Genomic DNA, 13570 nt, shown 5'->3' with positions numbered 1-13570 from the left:
CATTGTAGCTGATTTCGATCTACGCCTCACCCATGTTGTTTGAAATTTCTGCACAATGTTATTGAAGGCATGTAAATTGAACTGTATTATGACACGAAGCCTGGGCCCTGTGATAAGGAACAGCTAAGCTCCCCAAACTCGCCCGAAATACAGTTATAATTTTAAGCAGGAAAATGGAACAAGAACCCGGTGGGTTTCGGACCCGGGAGGCTGGGGTCCCGGCTGCAGGTCCGAGTCCTGCGCCCCCAGGGCTCCTCCGCCGGCCTCCGGGGGGCAGGGGCCGGGTCTGGGGCTCCCCCAGCCTGCTCCCCGGGGTGCAGCGATCGCAGCCCGTTCCCGCGCCCGCTCCAGGCGCAGGGAGCCCGGGAGGAGCCGCGTCGGTGTCGGCGCTTACTTACTGGTGGGGCGTGGCGCGTGCAGAGGCGAGGCCGGCCGGCCCTCCAGCCACCCAGGACCCCGGGCCTCCAGGCCGGGCCTCCCACCCCGGACCCCGAGAGCCGACTCAGCCCAGGTAGAGGAGAACCCTGCAGCGGGCGTGCAAGGCGTGGGGCGGGGTCCCGGGGGCGTGGGGCGGGGTCCCGGGTGGGCGTGGAGCGGGGCCCCAGGTGGGCGTGGGGCGGGGTCCCGGAGGCGTGGGGCAGGGCCCCAGGTGGGCGTGGGGCAGGGTCCTGGGGGGCATGGGGCGGGGTCCTGGGAGCGGGGTCCCAGGGGCGTGGGGCGGGGTCCCGGGGGCGTGGGGCGGGGTCCCCGTGGGCCTCCGGGCGCGCCCCAGCCCGGACGCTGCCTCTCCAGCGCCTCGAGGTCGCGCGCGGCTCTCGCTCCCCGCCCGGCCCGGCCCGCGGGGCTCACCTCGCCCGGCCTGCCCGGCCTGCCCGCGCCGCTCCCTCGGGCCTCAGGCCCCGCGGTCCGGCTCCCCAGTCAGGCGCGGGGCGCCCCCGCCCTCGGGTGCTCGCTGCGTCCCAGCGGCCGACACCCCCCATCCTGCGTCCCGGGATCCCGGGGTCCCCTTCAGCTCCCCCAGCCCCCAGGCCAGGCGGAGTGGAGGGAGAAAGGAGGAAGAGGGGGAGCAGAGAGAGAGAGAGAGATCGGAGGGGGAGAGAGAGGGGAGAGAGGAGGGAGAGAAGAGGGGGAGAGAAAGGAGAGGGAGGAGAGTGGGGAAAGAGGGACGGGGGGAAGAGAGGGAGAGAGAGAGAGAGAGAGGGAGAGAGAGAGAGGGAAGGAGGGAGGGAGGGAGGCGGAGGGGAGGGCGGGAGCGCGGGGAGCGTGTGCGCAGGCCGTTGCCATGGAGAGGCGGCTGCCCGCGCGGCGGAGGCTGCGCTCCCGCCTCCCTCCCCCTCTTCCCGCCTGGGCTCCCCGGGCCTCGTCGGAACTCGGCCGGGGACACCTCCCTCCTCCCCTCCGGCCGGGGCCGGGCTGGGGCCGCCCCGGAGGCTGGCTGGGATGGCGGGAGCCCAGCGAACGCCAGGGTGGGGCGGGACGGGGCGCGCGGGGTCTTCGCCCCGGGGGGTGCCTGGGGCCGGGCTCCGGCTCGGAGCTGCCGCCCTCCGCCGCGCCCGAGCCAGGTGGAGCCCCTCCGCGGCCCGGTCACCCGAGGCGGGGACCCCGGGCGGATGGCGGCGGGGCCGCGTCCCTCGGCCGCCGGGCGCCTCCCTCCTGCCCGCCCGGCTGCCGCGTGTCCGGCCGCCACCCCCGCGCCCGGGGCGCCCCTCCAGCCGCCTTAGGCGCCGGAATTCAGGCGGAACTCGGCGTGGGCCCTGCCCGGGGACGCTGCCCCGCGGCCGGCGCTGGCCGGGACCGGCTCCCCGGAGCCCGCTCCGCGCCCGGGTGGGGAAGCGGCCTGGCGCGGGGCAGGTGCGGCGGGCGCGAGGGCGGCGGGGCGGGGGAGCCCCGAGGGGCCGGGCGCGGCGGGCCGCCGTCTCCAGCTGTCCCGCGCCGAGCGGACAATGGGAGGCGGCGGGAGAGGGGGCCGACGGGGGCGCCGGGGCTTCCCGAAGAGGACAAACTAAAGAGCCGGGCGGGCCGGCCCCCGCGGGCGGGGTGCGCGCCCCGCGCCCGCCTTTCTTCCCTTGTTCCCGCAGCTGTGGGGCGCGGAGGGCGCATTGTGCGCACAGATGTTGGGTTTCAGCTCGGCTGTCGGGCGCTCCGAGGGGCGCCGCACGGGGGGGGGGGGGTCGGCCGTCACCTGGGCCTCGCTCCGGGGCCGAGGCTCGGGGGGAGGAGGCTCGGCGATCAAAAGGGGGCGAGCTACGGGCCCGGGGGACCGGGAGCGGGGCTGCGTCCGCGGGCCGGTGTCCAGCGTGTGGGCTGCCCGCCCCGCAGCCTGCCAGGGCCGAACGGAGGCGCGCGGCGCCGGTTCCCGCACGTGAGCGCACTCCACGCGCGCCGAGGCCCCGGCCCCGCTGGGCACGCTGGGTCCGGAGGGAGCCGGGAGTCCGGGCATCGCGGGGGGTCCGAGCGGACGGGCCGCGGCCCTGCCCGGGTGGAGGTCACGCCGAGCCGAGGGCTGGCTCCGCGGGGCGGCCCCTATCCCCCCGCCCCCCCCCCCGCCGGTCCCCACCCCAGCCGCGCCGAACTTGCCCGAGACCAAGTGAGACTGGAGATGAGCGAGAGAAAGCCGGGAAGGCCGTGCCCGCGCGCTGACTGACAGAGCGGACGTCCACTCATAGTCCGGGGCGGGAGCGGGTTTCGGGGAGCCTCGGCCCCTTAGCCAATTGCTGTCAGCAACACGTGGGGGGGGGCATCGCTATAGCAACCGGTGGCCGGGCCGCGAGCCGCGCCGCCGCCGGCCGGGCGCGCGCCGGGCCGGATATAAGGCGGGGCGCGGCGGCCTCGCGGGTGGGAGCTGTGCGCGCGGCCCTGCGGCCCTGCGGGACGGCCGGGAGCCGGGCGCGCCCGGAGGCGGCCCGCGGAACCTGCCCTGGGAGCCGGGCCGAGGCGGGGCCCGCGCGGCCCGGTCGGGAAGAGCCGCGGAGCTCCCCGCGCCTGCCGGCCCGGATCGGGTGCGGCCGCCGCTGGAGCCGCTGCGCGCAGCATCTTTGTCTCCGCTGCCTCTCGGGAAGTTTGCGGTCGGAAACAGGAGGCCCCGCGCGCCCCGGGCTCCGGCTCTGAGCGGCCGCTGGCTGCGCCCCGGCGCGCGCCCCCACCGCCTTCGGTTCTCCGGAGCGCCCGCCCGGCTGCAGGTAACGCGGGGCACTTGGCATCGACTTGGCTCCGGGTGGAGCCAGAGCGGGCGGGAGAGCTGAGAGGAGTTGACGGGGAGCGGAAGGGGGCCGGGGGCGGCGGACCCCATCCTAGAGCACTGCCCGGCGAGGGAAGGAACGCATGGGGGGCTGCGGGGCACCCCGGGCGTCGGGGCCATCCCCCCGGGGACCGACGCCTCTCCGCGGCCCACCCGAGAGGTCGGCGTGGGGCCCCCGAGTGGGTCCGGAGGAGGCGAGGGGCAGCCCACAGCTGCGGCTACTTCTGAGCGCACGGATTGGAAAAGGGCGGCCGCCGCGCTCGGCCCGCGCCTCCCGGAAGCCGCGGGGAAGCGGCGCGGAGCCGGCCGGACTTGCCCCCCGCGCGCCCCGGCCCGCAGAGAGTGGCAGAGGCGAAAGGAGGTTCACACACAGGTGGGGCAGTGAGGAGAGGACGGATGGACGGATGGACGGACGGACAGATGAGCAGCAGACGTGGAGAGGAGCCAAGGTGGGGGCATCCCCCGCGTATTTGGGGGCACTGCCCGCCCTCCCTGCTCCGCCGGGCCCGAGGCGAGTCGCACGCGCTGCCCCGGCCCCTCCCCGTCCACGTGGGGCGGCGCGCGTGCCGGGGAAACTTCCCGCCCCGAGCCGCGGGCCAGTGCGCCCATCCTCCTGCTCCCGGCGGCCGCCGCGCCGGGCTCGCTTCGGGGTTCGCTCAACCCGGCCCCCGGCGTGGGGCCGCGGGAGGTGGGCCGCCCGAGGCCTTCCGGGCGGGACGGTGGGGTGGGCGCCCTCCCGCAGCCCGGCCCGGGCCGTGCGCTCCGGGCAGCCCAGGGGGAGACGCACGCGCTGCCCGCGCGGAGCGGGCGCGCGCCTGTGGCGGCGCGTTCGGGGCTCGGCGGGCCGCGCCAGGCCGGGCCGACCCCCACCCTGCTCCCGGCAGGGCTCCGCGGCTCTTGGGGTGCCCGGCCCTGAGCCTCCCCGTCCGTCCTCGCGGCCTGGCGTCCCGGGAACCGCGAGGACGCGGGCGCCGGGCCGGGCCCGCGGAGTCGGGGACCCCGGGCGGGCAGCGCGCGGTGGCGACGTGAGTCCCTCGGGCGCTTTGTGGCCGGGAAGCTGGCGGCCGCATTGTCCCCTCCGAGCTCCCGGCAGCCCGGGATCCTTTGTCTCAGGCTGGGGTCTGATCTTCCCGACCCCGGCCGCCGGGCTCCGGTGAATCGCGGGGGACAGGGCCAGGGAGGCGGGGTGAAGAGGCCCGGCCGCCAAGTCCGCCCTCCCGGGCCGGGGAGGGCTGCGCCCCGCGTCAGGCCAGCTTCCCGAGGCCGGGGCTGGGCGAAGCAGGCCAGGGACCCCGTCCTCGGGGGGGCTGCTGCTCGCGGGGCGTCCTGCGGCGTCCCCCTTATGAGCCCAGCCCAGGCCGGGCTGACCGCTAGCCCAGAAGGCAGAGGAGGGTCAAAGAGGCGCGGGAGCGGTGCGCAGTGAGCGAGTTCGGGAGTAGTGAAAACCTGGACGGGAGGGGCGGCTTTCCCTGGGCTCACCGCTGGTGGGTCGCCTCGTCCCCCCCCCCCCCCCCCCCCCCCCGCGCTTACCGGGCCTGGCTAAGAATCCGTTAGCACCAGTGTGGAAGATCTTCCCTTACATCGTAAAATGGAGTATTTGTCCAAAGCCGGTATTTTAGGAGTGTTTAAAGTTGGCAAATAAGCAATGTATTATCTTTTTTATAGTCACTTTTATGCCTGTGTCGGAATAGCTTAACCTACTTAAAAAACACCAGCATACCCCAACTTATTTTCATTCAAGTTTGCATTTTAACATAATTATGTCTTGGAGATCTTTTTCTTTTGCTCATGCAGACTTTTTTTTTTTTGGCTACTTGAATGGCAGATTTGCAAGTACAATTTCATCCGCAAAGAGGAACAATAGCTTTCAGTAGCACAAAGGGCTTCTCCTACCCCGAATGCAGACCGTAATGCCTCTTGCTCTGATAATAGCTTCTGAAAAGATTTTGTAATGCAGAGAATTAATACATGATTATTTCCGCCTGACTTCGTTCATTTATTAGAATTCTGTGGCAAATTCCAAATTAAAAATAGTTCAGTTAACAGCTTTAAAAAATACTTTTAAAATGTTTTAAGTCATTGTGCTGTGGATTTTACAGCTTGGTCACTTGTTCTGGCTTGAAAACTGCAAAAAAAAAAGTAATCAGATTTAAACTAATAGTTACCTTATTTTAGCAAACATATCTTAGCAAATTTACAATGAAGTTTCCAAATAAGTCTATGATATTCACTTACCCAGCCAAAGACAAACTTATTATAGCAAGTTATTAATTGGTCTCGAAAGCTAATTTCTGAATTTTACTGGGGAAAAAGGTCTATGTAATTATAGTCATGGGTCTTCACGGATCAAAATTTCCCAAAGGAATGGAGAGGCCTTTCTCCTCATCTCCTTTGCTAAGAGAGAAAGAGAAGGAAAAAAAGAAAAGAGGGAAAGAGATTGGCCGACGGGGAGGAGGGGAGCCGATCCTTAGCAATGCCACAGATGAGTGCATCTGCCGGCAGAAGTTTAACGTTAGTGAAAGGAATGGTATGGGTGGGTTTTTTCCTACAACCACTTTACAACTGCAGGCCAGTGACCGGAGCCGGTTACGCTGCGGTTTTCCAACAGTGGCTACGCGGGCTTGTGAGGGGAGCCGGTGCTCCGGTCGGAGCTCACCGCGCGGCGCGCAGGCCTCGCCGGGTCGGAGCTCACGGCGTCGCGCGCAGGCCTCGCCGGGTCGGAGCTCACGGCGTCGCGCGCAGGCCTCGCCGGGTCGGAGCTCACCGCGCCGCGCGCAGGCCTCGCCGGGTCCGGGCTCACCGCGCGGCGCGCAGGCCTCGCCGGGTCGGAGCTCACCGCGCGGCGCGCAGGCCTCGCCGGGTCGGAGCTCACGGCGTCGCGCGCAGGCCTCGCCGGGTCGGAGCTCACGGCGTCGCGCGCAGGCCTCGCCGGGTCGGAGCTCACCGCGCGGCGCGCAGGCCTCGCCGGGTCGGGGCTCACCGCGCGGCGCGCAGGCCTCGCCGGGTCGGGGCTCACCGCGCGGCGCGCAGGCCTCGCCGGGTCCGGGCTCACCGCGCGGCGCGCAGGCCTCGCCGGGTCCGGGCTCACCGCGCGGCGCGCAGGCCTCGCCGGGTCCGGGCTCACCGCGCCGCGCGCAGGCCTCGCCGGGTCGGAGCTCACCGCGCCGGGTCGGAGCTCACCGCGCGGCGCGCAGGCCTCGCCGGGTCCCCGCTTCCTTCGCTTGTTCCGAACCGCAGTGTTCGCAGCGCTGCGCAGTCTAACTTGGAAGAGCTGCAGGTGGGGTGGTGGGTGAGGAAGGGCGCCCTTCTGTGCCTCTGCCCACTCTCGAGGTGCCGGGGCCCTGGGCTGCTCTGGTCCGAGAACACCACAGTACCGGCGCCAGGGACGGAGAACCGTGCATGGGGCGACCGCCCTCCGAGGCCTGCCCCCCTCCGAGGCCTGCCCCCTTCCGAGGTCTCCCCCCCTCCGAGGTCCCCCCCTCCGAGGCCCGCCCCCCCAGGTCTGCCCCCCTCCGAGGTCCCCCCTCCGAGGCCCGCTCCCCCAGGTCTGCCCCCCCTCCGAGGTCTCCCCCCCAGGCCCCCCCCTCCGAGGTCCCCCTCCCTCCCCTCCTCGGCTCCCAGCTCGCGCGGCGCCCTGCTCGGCGCAGGAGGGGTTCTGCTTTTAAAGGAAAAGAGTCTGACTGTAAATGTCAAGTCATAAATATTTAAACGTCATTTCTTTCCATCTCGGTCCAGACTGGGTAAGACGCCTCCAATGAGCTCGGGCCCTTCCGGCAGGCCGCGGGGCCCGGCCGCGGGGGCCACCTCGGAGCGCGGCGGCGCGGGGCCCGGCCGCCCGGGCTGCGGCCCGAACGCGCGGGTCGCTCAACTCCGCAAAGCAGTAGCCGTGAAGCTGCTGCGGCCCAACCACGGCCCAGAGAGGGCGTCCGCCCGATCAAAGAGAAACCATCCGTGCTCGTTCTTCGGGATTCCAAAGTCCTAGCCCACCATTCTCCCCTCCCCCCCACCCCCGCTTCTCCGGCGCAAAGGGCCACGGGGTGCCTCAGATGGGAGGGGCGGCCCCCCCATCGCCGCGGGCCCCGCCTGAGCGCCCACGGCCAACCTGAAGCCTGGCTTCCCGGTCCTGAGCCTCTCAGGGCCCCTTTGTGGAAGTCCCGCGTCTCCCCCGCTGACCCCCAGTGCCGCCCGCCCAGCCCACTGACCCCCAGTGCCACCCGCCCAGCCCACTGCCCCCCAGTGCTGTCCCCCAGCCCACTGCCCCCCAGTGCCACCCGCCCAGCCCACTGCCCCCCAGTGCTGTCCCCCAGCCCACTGCCCCCCAGTGCCACCCGCCCAGCCCACTGCCCCCCAGTGCCGCCCGCCCAGCCCACTGCCCCCCAGTGCCGCCCGCCCAGCCCACTGCCCCCAGTGCCACCCACCCAGCCCACTGCCCCCCAGTGCCGCCCGCCCAGCCCACTGCCCCCCAGTGCCGCCCGCCCAGCCCACTGCCCCCAGTGCCACCCGCCCAGCCCACTGCCCCCCAGTGCTGTCCCCCAGCCCACTGCCCCCCAGTGCCACCCGCCCAGCCCACTGCGCCCCAGTGCCACCCACCCAGCCCACTGCCCCCCAGTGCCACCCACCCAGCCCACTGTCCCCCAGTGCCACCCGCCCAGCCCACTGCCCCCCAGTGCCACCCGCCCAGCCACTGCCCCCCAGTGCTATCCCCCAGCCCACTGCCCCCCAGTGCCACCCACCCAGCCCACTGCCCCCCAGTGCCACCCACCCAGCCCACTGCCCCCAGTGCCACCCACCCAGCCCACGACCCCCCAGTGCTGTCCCCAGCCCACTGCCCCCCAGTGCTGTCCCCCAGCCCACTGCCCCCCAGTGCTGTCCCCCAGCCCACTGCCCCCCAGTGCTGTCCCCCAGCCCACTGCCCCCCAGTGCCACCCACCCAGCCCACTGCCCCCCAGTGCCACCCGCCCAGCCCACTGCCCCCCAGTGCCACCCGCCCAGCCCACTGCCCCCCAGTGCCACCCGCCCAGCCCACTGCCCCCCAGTGCTGTCCCCCTGCCCACTGCCCCCCAGTGCTGTCCCCCAGCCCACTGCCCCCCAGTGCCACCCACCCAGCCCACTGCCCCCAGTGCCACCCACCCAGCCCACTGCCCCCCAGTGCCACCCGCCCAGTCCACTGCCCCCCAGTGCCACCCACCCAGCCCACTGCCCCCCAGTGCTGTCCCCCAGCCCACTGCCCCCCAGTGCCACCCACCCAGCCCACTGCCCCCCAGTGCTGTCCCCCAGCCCACTGCCCCCCAGTGCCACCCACCCAGCCCACTGCCCCCAGTGCCACCCACCCAGCCCACTGCCCCCCAGTGCCGCCCACCCAGCCCACTGCCCCCCAGTGCCACCCACCCAGCCCACTGCCCCTCAGGGCCGCCCACCCAGCCCACTGCCCCCCAGGGCCGCCCACCCAGCCCACTGCCCCTCAGGGCCGCCCACCCAGCCCACTGCCCCCCAGTGCCGCCCACCCAGCCCACTGCCCCTCAGGGCCGCCCACCCAGCCCACTGCCCCCCAGGGCCGCCCACCGAGCCCACTGCCCCCCAGTGCCACCCACCCAGCCCACGACCCCCCAGTGCCACCCACCCAGCCCACTGCCCCCCAGTGCCACCCACCCAGCCCACTGCCCCCCAGTGCTGTCCCCAGCCCACGACCCCCCAGTGCCACCCACCCAGCCCACTGCCCCCAGTGCCACCCACCCAGCCCACTGCCCCCCAGTGCCACCCGCCCAGCCCACTGCCCCCCAGTGCCACCCACCCAGCCCACTGCCCCCAGTGCCACCCACCCAGCCCACTGCCCCCCAGTGCCGCCCGCCCAGCCCACTGCCCCCAGTGCCACCCGCCCAGCCCACTGCCCCCCAGTGCCACCCACCCAGCCCACTGCCCCCCAGTGCCACCCACCCAGCCCACTGCCCCCCAGTGCTGTCCCCCAGCCCACTGCCCCCCAGTGCCACCCACCCAGCCCACTGCCCCCCAGTGCCACCCACCCAGCCCACTGCCCCCCAGTGCTGTCCCCAGCCCACGACCCCCCAGTGCCACCCACCCAGCCCACTGCCCCCAGTGCCACCCACCCAGCCCACTGCCCCCCAGTGCCACCCGCCCAGCCCACTGCCCCTCAGGGCTGCCCACCCAGCCCACTGCCCCCCAGTGCTGTCCCCAGCCCACTGTCCCCCAGTGCCGTCCCCCAGCCCACTGCCCCCCAGTGCCACCCACCCAGCCCACTGCCCCCCAGGGCTGCCCGCCCACCTGCCCTGCCCAGCCTGGGCTACAGGCTGCGCCCGGGGAGGGGGCAGCTGGCACCCAGCCAGGGCCCAGGGCGCCTCCACCGGGAGCTGCCCCGCCCGGGCAGAAGCTGGGCAGGGCAGGGGGCCTGGGGGACCCTCCTCTTCCCGCCCCAGACCCTGCGGGGCTCGGCCGCCTCCCCTGAGGTTTTCCTTTGACCTCAGAGGGGACCCGCGCCTGCGGGCCGTGGGGCCGCGAGGTCTCCACGCCCCCCCCCCCCCCCCCGCGATCGCTCGGGGCACCGGGCTCGCTGACAGCTGGGCCGCTCTGTGCCCTCCTGTGCCCGCGGCCGCCTGCGCTGGACCCCAGGCGCGCCGCGGTCCTCCCACGTCCCCTGCGCGGGCGACGGGCGCGGAGCCCGGGGTCGGGCGGCCCGGGGAGCCGCGGGGAGCCGCGGGGACCTGCGGGCGCGCAGGGCGGGGGCGGGGGGAGGGGGACGGGGAAGGGGGCGGGGCTCCACCGCCCCGGCGCCGCACCCTCCCCTTCCTCACCCCTCCCCTCCTCCCCATCCTCCCTCCCCTCCTCCCCCTCCTCCCCATCCTCCCTCCCCTCCTCCCCCTCCTCCCCCTCCTCCCCCTCCTCATCCTCCCTCCCCTCCTCCCCCTCCTCCCCATCCTCCCTCCCCTCCTCCCCCTCCCCATCCTCCCTCCCCATCCTCCCTCCCCTCCTCCCCCTCCTCCCCCTCCCCATCCTCCCTTCCCTCCTCCCCATCCTCCCTCCCCTCCTCCCCCTCCTCCCCATCCTCCCTCCCCATCCTCCCTCCCCATCCTCCCTCCCCATTCTCCCTCCCCATCCTCCCTCCCCTCCTCCCCCTCCTCATCCTCCCTCCCCATCCTCCCTCCCCTCCTCCCTCCCCTCCTCCCCATCCTCCCCCCCCTCCTCCCCATCCTCCCTCCCCTCCTCCCCTCTCTTCATCCCTCCTCTCGCCACTTCTCTCCCCTCCTCCCCACCCCTTGCCCCCCTCGCCTCTCCCCATCCTCCCTCCCCTCCACCCTCACCTCTCTTTATCCTTCTCTCCTCACCCCTCCTCCACACCCCTCCTCCTCTCCCCTCCTCTCCCCTCCTCTCTCCCCACCCCTTGCCCCCCTCCCCTCTCCCCTTCTCCCCCCTGCCCCCCTCCCTCCCCTCCGGTCCCAGCCCCACTCCAGCCTTGCCGCCATCCTCCAGCCACACAGCCAGGCAGGAAAATCCGGCGTCTTTTCTCATTTAACCCGCGTTTGCATTAACTCGGTCCGGGCGCCCACTAATCCGCGCACCGAAGGCAAAAGGAGGCTAATTAATGACCAGCTTTTCCAGTCAAGACCGGCGATAATTGCTTTGGTGGCCTTTATGATTACAAGATAAAAACGGGCCCGGCCTGACACAAGAGGCACTGTGTACACTGGGAGAGGGGAGGAAATGAAGAGTTGGGCGGCTGAATGCGGAGCAGAAAATTACTAATAGAACAGAGATAATGAATAGGCCGGCCGGGCATTCATGGGGAAAAATCCATTTTGTTGTTACCACGAGAAATTAGGAGGTGGAAGGGAGTTTGCTAATTGTTCTGGTCTGGTTGCAGAACGAGGCCGGGCGTGCGCCGCCATTCATCTCCCCCGTAATTGTGGGGGGCAGCGGCCAGCGCCAGCGCTTTGCCCGGGCCCTTCCATTTTCCTGTGGCGTTTTTAATTGTTGCTAATGAAGCTAATGAGGGGCCCGACGGGCGGTTTACCCCGGAGACCCTGGGGCCCACCAAAAGGAGTTTCCCGTCTCCTCCCGCCATGAAGACCTGGAGGGTTTGGGGCCTTAAGTTTCACAGCTCTAAATTCACCTGTTCTCTGTGTCCTGGGTGACGGAAGCAGATTGGACTAGATCAGAGAAGGATTTCTGAGTCCTCAGGATTGAGGTGCTAGCCCCACCCTGGTCTGAAGGATTGGGGTGCTGGCACCTGCCGTGGTCTGAAGGCCCCCCTGCATCCCCCCCACCCCACCGGCCCCTCCCTCCCTCCACACGTGCTGTGCGAAGGAGGGCACCAGCTCCCTGATTCACGGAAGGCAGTGAGTTTGTTGCATCGTTAAGTTTGAAAACTGGCCACCACTGGGAACAGGAAAGGTGGTGGCCTTTCTTTTTGGGGGTCTGCGGGGTTGGCTTCTCTGCCTTGCAGGACGCTCCCTTTCCCGTGCAAGACCCCCTCCCAGGTCGTGAGCAGCACAAGAGGTGCAGCGTGCGTGCGCGTGAGGAGTCACCTGCGTGCGTGTGTGCAGCGTGCGTGCGTGTGTGCAGCGTGCACGCGTGTGAGGAGTCACCTGTGTGCGTGTGTGCAGCGTGCGTGCGCGTGAGGAGTCAGATCTGTGAAGTTCTCACCCAGCCTCTCTCCCATTGTCCTGCAGAGAGCCAGACTCAAGCCTCCGCTCCACCAGGGTGAGCAGGAAGACTCCACCGAGTTCATCGTGCTCACCTTCCTCTCCATGGCCTGCATCGCGGCCGTGCTTTTGGCCTCGGGCCTGCTCTACTGCCTGCGCCATGGCTCACACCGCAAGCTCAAGGAGAAGCTGTCTGGCCTGGGGGCCGGCCCCAGCACCGATGCCACCGCCGCCTACCAGGTAAGAAAGACCCTTTGCAGAGTGCTCTGTGGACCTTTCCACGGACAGGTTTTTTTTTCTTCCTAACTTCTCTCTGGTCCCTCCCTCATCCCCAGCACTTGTTTGTTTACTCAGAGTTTGAGTTCTTTCATGATGATGGTTTGAAACTTCTCATTAGCATTCACATAAATATCGTGTAACCCCGTTTTACAGCCCTGTATTAATCTTATGTTGTTCTTGGATTGTCTCCTGTTAGCTGCAAACGTGGGTTGCTAATTAGAAATGTGGGAAAAGTACAATATATGAATTATGCATCATGTTATCTTAGTTGGGCCACTATTAATGAAACCTGCCAGCGGTGGGAGATGAATTGGTTGTGTAGATGTTTGAAGATGGCTCTTAAATCATCCACTTCCTCGGGGCCTAATGTGGAAAGTCCCTTTGACCCGATCTCTTCCCACCCTCCGCTGTTATTTGGATATAGTGAAGTCTAGTGCTGACAAATGGGAGGGAAGCCAGCTGGGGTGTGGTGGCACCCATGTCCTGTAAAACAGGTATTTAGGGGCCAGCACACCTGGAGGCAAGGAGACACCAGCGAGGAAATGAGGAAGGCAGGCACACATCTGCCTCTCTGGGCACAAACAACATCCTGCATGTTTATTTCAGAATTGCATTCTGTAATGGCAATGCCAGCCCGGACAAGACACAAGTCAGAGGACATGTTCTCCTTAATATACACCATTTAACTCCACGTATATGTGTCCCCTTTGGATACTAAGGTGATTAATTTAATCGAAAAGGATGTACACTTACAGGATTTTATAGTGTTGTAGCTGGGTATGGTGGTGAGCACCTGTAACCCCAGCAGCCCAGGCCCAAAGATTGAGAGGACGAACGTTCAAGGCCAGATCAGCCCAAAAGTTAGAGAAAGTCCATCTCAACAAACAAAGCAGGCATACTGGTACCTGCCTGTGGCCCGAGATACATAGCGGTGGGAGACGATTGCAGTCAGAGGCACAAGCACCTGAACCTTTCGGAAAATAAGCCATAGTAGAAGGGACTGGGCACCGTTCAGGTGGTAGGCACCTGCCTGGGCACCAAGTACAAGGCCCTCAGTTCAAACTCCAATGCTGATAAGAGTATTTTCTCCCAATGCATAAGATCTTTTGTTCTGTATAGTCATATGACCATAAATAACCTAAAGAAACTGCTACTCCTTATCAGAATTAGTACATAGTGAGCTCTCAGACTCTTCCCAGGAAGTTCCCCATGCTGTCCACGGTGTGCCCGAGCTCCGCTAGAGAACTCAGAAAGAAGGCATAAGATGTCTGTGCTTGAAAGAGAGATGGGAGAGAGCCTTCACCATCCTCACTGAATGGAGAAGCTTCTGGCTTCCTAGAAGTCCGTGAGCTGGGTCAGGACGGCCGTTTTTGTATAAAGAAATGGCAACTTCAAAATG

General features: G+C 68.3%; 1 protein-coding gene across 1 annotated transcript in view; it reads left to right on the top strand.

Annotated features, from left to right (window-relative positions):
* The first annotated feature begins 1282 nt into the window (after window positions 1–1282).
* The window catches only part of LOC122101848, a 141705-nt gene continuing 129417 nt past the window's right edge, over window positions 1283–13570 (top strand). Inside the window, exons 1-4 of the mRNA XM_042672322.1 lie at window positions 1283–2037; window positions 2126–2362; window positions 2750–3179; window positions 11920–12132. Of these exons, the coding sequence (XP_042528256.1) occupies window positions 1283–2037; window positions 2126–2362; window positions 2750–3179; window positions 11920–12132 (1635 nt within the window). The remainder of the gene's footprint in view (window positions 2038–2125; window positions 2363–2749; window positions 3180–11919; window positions 12133–13570) is intronic.

Source organism: Dipodomys spectabilis, unplaced genomic scaffold, assembly GCF_019054845.1.
Source record: "Dipodomys spectabilis isolate Male_0828 unplaced genomic scaffold, ASM1905484v1 ptg000695l, whole genome shotgun sequence".
Taxonomy (NCBI): domain Eukaryota; kingdom Metazoa; phylum Chordata; class Mammalia; order Rodentia; family Heteromyidae; genus Dipodomys; species Dipodomys spectabilis.
The sequence above is the reverse complement of the archived record's forward strand: the minus strand, read 5'-3'. Positions and strand labels throughout refer to the sequence as shown.